At 53.8% G+C, this 8,260-nt stretch overlaps 1 protein-coding gene across 1 annotated transcript in view; it reads left to right on the top strand.

The window, feature by feature from the left end:
- The window catches only part of LOC134562038 (tenascin-X-like), a 35,146-nt gene that overhangs the window by 23,465 nt on the left and 3,421 nt on the right, over positions 1–8,260 (top strand). The window contains 8 exon segments of the mRNA XM_063419488.1: positions 1–106; positions 1,864–2,153; positions 2,155–2,221; positions 2,995–3,402; positions 3,497–3,853; positions 4,614–5,006; positions 6,211–6,582; positions 7,976–8,100. The exon segment at positions 1–106 is cut by the window's left edge and continues 275 nt beyond it. Of these exon segments, the coding sequence (XP_063275558.1) occupies positions 1–106; positions 1,864–2,153; positions 2,155–2,221; positions 2,995–3,402; positions 3,497–3,853; positions 4,614–5,006; positions 6,211–6,582; positions 7,976–8,100 (2,118 nt within the window).

Below are 8,260 nucleotides of genomic sequence, written 5' to 3'. Positions count from 1 at the left end.
TCGGTGACAGTGCCAGGGCTGTCCCCATCCCATTGGTACCATTTCCACCTCTATGGGCTGCAAAGTGGAAAAAGGATTGACCATCTGTCCACCGATGTCGTCACAGGTGAGGGCGGCTGAGGCCCCATCTGCACCAGTGGTGCATCGAAGCCCTCAGTTGTTCCTTCAAGCCTGGGGAGCCTGGCAAGTGTTCCTGGGGCTTGAGATAGGGGTGGGAATGTGGAAGCCAGAGAGATTGAGAGTAGAGGGATGATTGGGCCCATGGTTGGATGATGGTTGATGATGGGTAATGGATGATGGATTGTTGATGATGGTGGGTTGTTGGTCAATAGGCTGGTGGAAGGATCAATGACTGAATAGATGCTTCTGGGACTACTGGGATCTATCCATCCATCCATCCATCCATCCATCCATCCATCCATCCATCCATCCATCCATCCATTTACTTGTTCTCCCCAAGCATTCCTCCGTCCATCCATTCATCACCCTTCCAAGTGTTCAACAATCACACAAAGCAACCATCTCCTTCTGGTATATATTTGGTAACTCCCTTCCCCTTCCCCTTCCCCTTCCCCTTCCCCTTCCCCTTCCCCTTCCCCTTCCCCTTCCCCTTCCCCTTCCCCTTCCCCTTCCCCTTCCCCTTCCCCTTCCCCTTCCCCTTCCCCTTCCCCTTCCCCTTCCCCTTCCCCTTCCCCTTCCCCTTCCCCTTCCCCTTCCCCTTCCCCTTCCCCTTCCCCTTCCCCTTCCCCTTCCCCTTCCCCTTCCCCTTCCCCTTCCCCTTCCCCTTCTCCCTCCCCTTTCCCCCTCCCCCTTCCCCCTCGCCCTTTCCCTCCCCATCCCCCTTCCCTCATCCCTGTCCTACTCATTCCCTCCATCCACACACCCTGTCTCCATCCCACTTTGATCTTCCCTCCATTGCAGCTCCATCCATACTTCCCCATATTTTCTTGCATGGTTTCACTAATTGTGCCTTTCCACCATCCCATTCCCACCTGCCATTGGGTAAACACTGACACTGGCACCATCAAATCAAACACTGACACTTCTAATGATGCACTGACTCTGTCATCCTCCATCATTACCATCCATCATCCCTCCATCATCCATCTAACATCCATCATCCATCTCTGTTCCCCCTACAGTCCCCCCCCCATCCTACACCTCCAGAGTTGGGGAATTGGAAACAGCTCAGGGTTGGAGTGATGGCAAATGGGTGATGGATGATGAGGATGGAGGGTGACAGATCAGTGGATTAGGGGGCTCCTGGCTGGCTTGGATGGATTGATGATGAATGCACATTGGTGGCCAGATGGGAGCACTTGTGGTTGAGCCTGTGGCTGGTTTGTGCCCTGGGTAAGGTAAGAGGTGTTGGGATGGGGGCTGGGAGGTGAGGGCAGTTAAGAGAGATGGAGGGACGGATTTAAGGACTGGCTGAAGGAAAAAGGATGAGTGAAGGATGGATGGATGGATGGATGGATGGATGGATGGACGATGATGATGACGATGACGATGATGATAATGGTGGTGATGATGGGTGTTGGGGCAGGTGGTTTGACAAATCCAATCGACAGTTTGATTATTGAATGATCCAATGGAGGGAGAAACTAAAATTGTAGGGAAAGCCACATTGAAAGCCATTTGGCCGGATTGAGGGATGCTACATAATGGATACTGGAATGAATGGCCCCGGAGATGAAAGTGTGGATGGATGGATGGATGGATGGATGGATGGATGGATGGATGGATGGATGGATGGATGGATGGATGGATGGATGGATGGATGGAGGATGGTGTGATGGTGTGATGGATGGTTCAATGAGCATGTTGATTCTCACACCCATCATCATCCTCTCTCCATCACAGATGCAGCAGTACCAGAGCAGCTGCCCCTACCCTCAGAGGACCCCCAACATGAAGACCACAAACTTGAACAGCCCCAAACTGAGGCCAACCAGGAACAGTCAGCATTGGGAAAGTTGAGGGTCTCCAGTGTCACACCCAACTCTGTGCAGCTGCAGTGGAGTGTCCCCAAGGGCTCATTTGACTCCTTCATGCTGCAGTACCGGGATGCCCAGGGCCAGCCCCAGGCCCTGCCCATTGATGGGGGGTCTCACTCGGTGACAGTGCCAGGGCTGTCCCCATCCCGCCGGTACCCGCTTCCACCTCTATGGGCTGCGGGGGAAGAAGAGGACTGACCGCATCTCCACCGATGTTGTCACAGGTGGGGAGGAAGGAAAGAAGGTGGAAGGGTTGGGGAGATGGAAGTAGGCATGGAAAGATTGATAGAAAGAAGGAGAAAAGGGTTGATTATGGATGGGTGCCTGGAGGGTTGGGTGGAGTCATGAGGAGAAGGATGGATGTGAACATCACTGGATGCCTGCAGAAATGGATCGTGAAAGGATGGATGGAGGGCTGGGTACATGATTGATGGAAGATGGGAGGGTTTTTTCAGGAGAAGGTGCGAGGTATCAATTAGCAGATGTTTTCTGGGACTTGTGACAGCCCAATTGTGGATGGTGATGTGGATGGGAAGGAGTCATAGATGGAATTGAGAAGGGAAACTGGAGACAGCTTGGAGATGGAGAGATGGCTGGGACCATGGAAGGGTGGAGTCATGAAGGGATGAAGGGATGAAGGAATGAAGGGATGAAGGGATGGATGGATGGATGGATGGATGGATGGATGGATGGATGGACGGACAGATGCTGAATATTGGATGAGTCAAGATGATGGATGATGTTGATTATGACGATGATGAAGATGGTGGATGATGGCAGATGCTGGTCAGTACGTCCATGGAAGAGTCAGTGGTTGATTGGATGGGGCCGGGGTCAATGGCTGCTCAGTGACGGGTGAGGAGGGAATGGTGAAAAGGGACTGGGAGGAAATAGTGCAGGATGGATAATGGATAGTTGGGTGGATTGATGGATGGACATATGGATGGACATACCAATGCCCACACCCATCATTGTGCCATCTCTGTTGTTGCTGCGGCCGACCCAGATGACCTGCCCTCACCCTCAATGGAGACTCCAACTGAGGCCCCTGCAGCTGAGAATCACCAAACTGCACATCCCCAAGCCGAAGCCCCTCCATCTGAGTCCCCCTCAGCACGGGTAGTGTTGGGAGAGCTGAAGGTCTCCAGTGTCACACCCAACTCTGTGCAGCTACAGTGGAGTGTCCCAGAAGGCCACTTTGACTCCTTCACTCTGCAGTACTGGGATGCCCAGGGCCAGCCCCAGGCCCTGGCTGTTGATGGCGAGTCCCACTCGGTGACAGTGCCGGGGCTATCCCCATCCCGCCAGTACCGCTTCCACCTCTATGGGCTGCAGGGTGGGAAGAAGATTGACCACGTCTCCACTGACGTTGTCACAGCTGACAGGGAAGGTCAGAGGATTGAGGGTGGGTGGATGGATGGGTAAATGAAACATAATGGATGGATGGAAGGATGGATCTTTGGATGCTCATCCCCTTTATCATCCCCTCTCTACTGCAGATGCAGCTGTTCCAGAGCAACTGCCCCTGCCCTCAGAGGAACCCCGAGATGAGAAACACCAAACTGAGGCCACCGCATCTGAAACTACCCCAGCGCGGGCAGTGCTGAAGGATCTGAGAGTCTCCAGTTTCACCTCTGACTCTGTGCAGCTGCAGTGGAGTGTCCCCAGTGCCCCCTTTGACTCCTTCATGCTGCAGTACCGGGATGCTCAGGGCCAGCCCCAGGCCCTGCCCATTGATGGCGGGTCCCGCTCAGTGACAGTGCCAGGGCTGTCCCCATCCCGCCGGTACCGCTTCCACCTCTATGGGCTGCGGGGTGAGAAGAGGGTCTACCATACCTCCACTGAAGCTGTTACAGGTGAGGGGGATGGTCAGAGGACTAGATGGATCATGGTATCAGTGGATTAAGGGATCATGGCCATATCTCATATCTCATCTCATCTCATCTCATCTCATCTCATCTCATCTCATTTCATCTCATCTCATCTATCTCATCATCTATCTCACCTGCCATATACCCACAGACCCCAGCACCATCCAATCGATCATCAACCCTTCTACTGACTTCTCTACCAGCACCTGCCATCATGCACTATCATTTTCATCATCCTCTTTATCTGTCACCCATCATCATCACCATGATTATTATAATTTTCCATCATTACTATGATCCATCCATGATGGTTGAAGAACTGAATGGTTGAATGTGTTCTGGCCTGGATTGTGAGTGGATTTCTTCCCAGGTTGATGGAAGAAGGTGAAAAGATAGATGAGTGGTTGGATGGAATTGGGAAGTAGAGATGGATGGTGCATTTCTGGTGAGTGGTTGGATGTCCTGAAGGATGGAAGATTGCCCATGAGAAATCAGCAGTGGAAGAGGTGAAGGCTTGAGTGGATGTAGAGAGAAAAAGTTGGAGAGATGATTGTGGAATTGGTTACGGCATTGGATTGGATGTTGGGTGAGAAGGATGGAGATGGATGGATGGATGGATGGATGGATGGATGGATGGATGGATGGATGGATGGATGGATGGATGGATGATGGTTCATTTTGTGTATGATGAATGCACATTTGGATGGACACGAGGATACCCATCAACATCCTTTCTTCACTGCAGCTGCAACTAACTTGGATGAGCCACCCATACCTTCAGAGGAGCTCAAACCTGAGGACACCCAACGTAAAGATCCCCCAGTTGAGTCCACCTCAACTGACGCCCCCTTGGCACGGGCAGTGTTGGGGGAGCTGAGAGTCTCCAGTGTCACACCCAGCTCTGTGCAACTGCAGTGGAGTGTTCCCAAGGGCTCCTTTGACTCCTTCGTGCTGCAGTACCGGGATGCCCAGGGCCAGCCCCAGGCCCTGCCCATTGATGGCGGGTCCCGCTCAGTGACAGTGCCAGGGCTGTCCCCATCCCGCCGGTACCGCTTCCACCTCTATGGCCTGCATGGAGGCAAAAGGATTGACCGTGTCTCCACCGACATTGTCACAGGTGTAGGGAAAGGTCAGAGGGGTGAGGATGGTTGAATGAAGGGATGAAGGATGATGGATGGAGGGAGAGGTGGAGGGATCAAGTAATGGAGGAACATGTGGGTTAATGAAGGGTTCAGGAGGAACATGTGGGTGAATGAGAGTTACATGAGTGAGTGGATGGATCAATTGATAGATAATGGATGGAGGGCTTCTGAATTGATTGGTTGGTTGATCACTGGAAGATGGATAGATGGATGGATGGATGGATGGATGCATGGATGGATGCATGGACGGACATGTGGATGGAGAATAGGTGTGGGCTGTGCAGTGGGAAGGAGGGAGCGTTGGTGCATGGATGGTGATGGATGATGGATTGATGGAGGAAGGGCTCCTGGATATGATGGATGGATGGATGGATGGATGGTGGATGGGTGGTGGATGGATGGTGGATGGACCTGTGGCTGTACCATGTGTCGCTGAGCCCGTGGCTGGTTTTTTCCTTGAGTGAGGGAGGAGCTGAGTGTAGGGATGCGGAGGTGGGGTGGGAGTAGGTGGAGGTTTAGTTTCAAGGCCTTCAGTCAAAGGAAGAAGGATGTGTGCTGGATGCATGATGAATAGATGGTTTATGGATAAATTGCAAATGGATGATAGTTGGTAGATGATGAAGGGATGAAGATGGATGATGCAAGATATATTTTGGGGCAGTTGGTGGTTTGGTGGATCAGGTTAGTGGTTGAGTGGTTGGATGATCCAATGGAGGGAGAGGTTAAAGAACCAGTTGAAGAAAAAGTTGCATGGAAAGAAATGTGGATGGATGGATGGATGGATGGATGGATGGATGGATGGATGGATGGATGGATGGATGGATGGATGGATGGATGGATGAGTGGCTGAGCCAGGTTTGTGCCCTGGGTGAAGGAGGAGGTAAGTGGATGGGGAGGTGGCTAGATGGAGGAATGGATTCAAGGACTGACTGAAGTTAAAAAGATGGGTGATGGATGGATGTTAGATTGATGATGGATAATGGATAAATAAAGATGGATGATGCATGATGAGTGTTGGGGCAATTTGTTGTAGGTTTGATGTATCAGATTAGTATTTGGGTGACTGGATGATCCAAAGGAGCAAGAGGTTAAAGAACCAGTTGATGTAAAAGCTGCATGGAAAGAAACATGATTGGATGGATGGACATTTGGATAGAGACATGCATTCTCACACGCATCATTATCCCATCTCCATTGCAGCCACAGCCAAGACAGAGGAGCTACCCCTGCCCTCCAAGGAGCCCCAACCTGGGGACCCCAAAGGAAAAGATGCCCCAACTGAGGCCACCCCATCTGAGGCCCCCCTGGCACAGGGAGTGCTGGGAGATCTGAAGATCTCCAGTGTCACACCCAACTCTGCACAGCTGCAATGGACTGTCCCCAAAGGTTCCTTTGACTCCTTCATGCTGCAGTACCGGGATGCCCAGGGCCAGCCCCAGGCCCTGCCCATCGATGGCGGGTCCCGCTCAGTGACGGTGCCAGGGCTGTCCTCATCCAACCGGTACCACTTCCACCTCTACGGGCTGCAGGGTGGGAAAAGGATTGACCATGTCTCCACTGAGGCCGTCACTGGTGAGGGGCTCCAGGGATTCCCCCAGAGTCCCTCATGGAGCAGAGCTGGAGTGGGGACAGGGCTGGGAGTGGGGCCCAGGGGGAGCTGGGAGGGACTGGGGAACTGGGCTGTACTGGGGGAGCTGGAGAAATGAGGAGGGTTAGGGAGCTCAGGGGACTAGGGGCCACTGAGGACTGTGGAATTTAGGGGAATTTAGGGACCTGGAGGCAACCAGGGATTGGAGGTGACTGGAAATTTGGGGGAGTGCAAACCTGCAGGGACTCTGATCAGTTGGGGGCTGAGAGGAACTGGGAGCAGGTAGCGGGACTGGCTAGAATTGGGGCCTGGGTGAAACTGTGTGGAACTGAGGAATAGTGGTGGCTGGGGTGGAGCTGAGGACTGGCAAAGGCTGGGGGAAAGTGGGCACTGGGGAGAATCTGGGGGGTGCTGGGTAGCTGTGGAGATCTGTGAACTGGGAGGGACTGGGGACTAGGGAGAACTGGAAGAATAGGGGAGATTAGTTATTAGGGTGACTGGGAGCAATTTGAGAGTTGGGATGGACTGAGACAGCTCAGTGGGGACCAGGGAGAACAGTGGGGAACTGGGACTAGAGGGGGATTGGAAGCAACTGGAGCTGAGGGTACTTGGGAAAACTGGGAGAAACTGGGATAAACTGGGAGCTGGGGGTAACTAGAGGACTGCGGGGAACTGGAGACTGGGGGCAATGTAGCACTGGGAGCAACTGGCAGGAGAACTGGGGACTGGGGGAGTCAGAGGAACTGGGGACAACTTGGGACAACTAGGGGGTGTGGGGAACTGGGGGAAACAAGAGACGGGTGAACTGGGGGAAACTGGGGACTCAGAGGCCTGGGGGAAGTTGGGAGGGGATTGTGAGGCACTGGGGGAACTGGGTCTGGGAGGAACTGGAGGGAACTGGGGACTGAAGAGACTGGGGGAAACAGGTCTGAGGGAGATTGAGGGGAATTGGGAATGAGGGTGACAGGGGGAAATCGGAGGATGAGGGGAAACTGGTTCCGGGGGAGGATTGGGGACTAGGGTGGAGCTGGGGACTGGCAAGGACCGGGGGAAACTGGGCACTGGGAAAAACTCACGGGACTAGAGGAAACTGGAGGGATGTGGGGACTGGAGGAAACAGGTCTGGCAGGCATTGGAGGAAACGGGACTGAGGGTGACTGGGAGGGGACTGGGTCTTTGGAATTTGGAGAAAATGAGGGGGAACTGAGGCATCTCCACTGGGTGCAGTGTGTGGACAGGGCCAGAGGGCCCCTGGGAGGGGGTTTGGGGTGTCAGCAGGGAGGGTTGGGTGGCAACAGTGGTTTTTTGGGGTATCAGTGGGGGACTTTGGGATGTCAGCTGTGCCGTTTGAGGTGTCAGCAGTGTGTCCTTCCCCAGGCGCCCCAGGGACCCTCTGGGTGGGCTCTGTGTGGCCCCGCAGTGCCTGGCTGCACTGGAACTCCCTGCACATCCCCCCTGATGGCTATGAGCTGGAGTACGGCCCCCCTGGGGGACCCCAGCAGGTAACAGCCCCCCAAAGAAGCCTAGAACTCCTGGGAACACCCAGGGTGTCTCCCCAATACCTCCCTGGAACCCCAGTACTCCTTCAGGTATCCCAGTAACAGCCCTGGGGACCCCAATAACACCTCAGGGTATCCCATTGCCCTCCTTTGGTAATGGCAC

This window comes from Prinia subflava, chromosome 26, assembly GCF_021018805.1.
Source record: "Prinia subflava isolate CZ2003 ecotype Zambia chromosome 26, Cam_Psub_1.2, whole genome shotgun sequence".
Classification (NCBI taxonomy): Eukaryota; Metazoa; Chordata; class Aves; order Passeriformes; family Cisticolidae; genus Prinia; species Prinia subflava.
The sequence above is the reverse complement of the archived record's forward strand: the minus strand, read 5'-3'. Positions and strand labels throughout refer to the sequence as shown.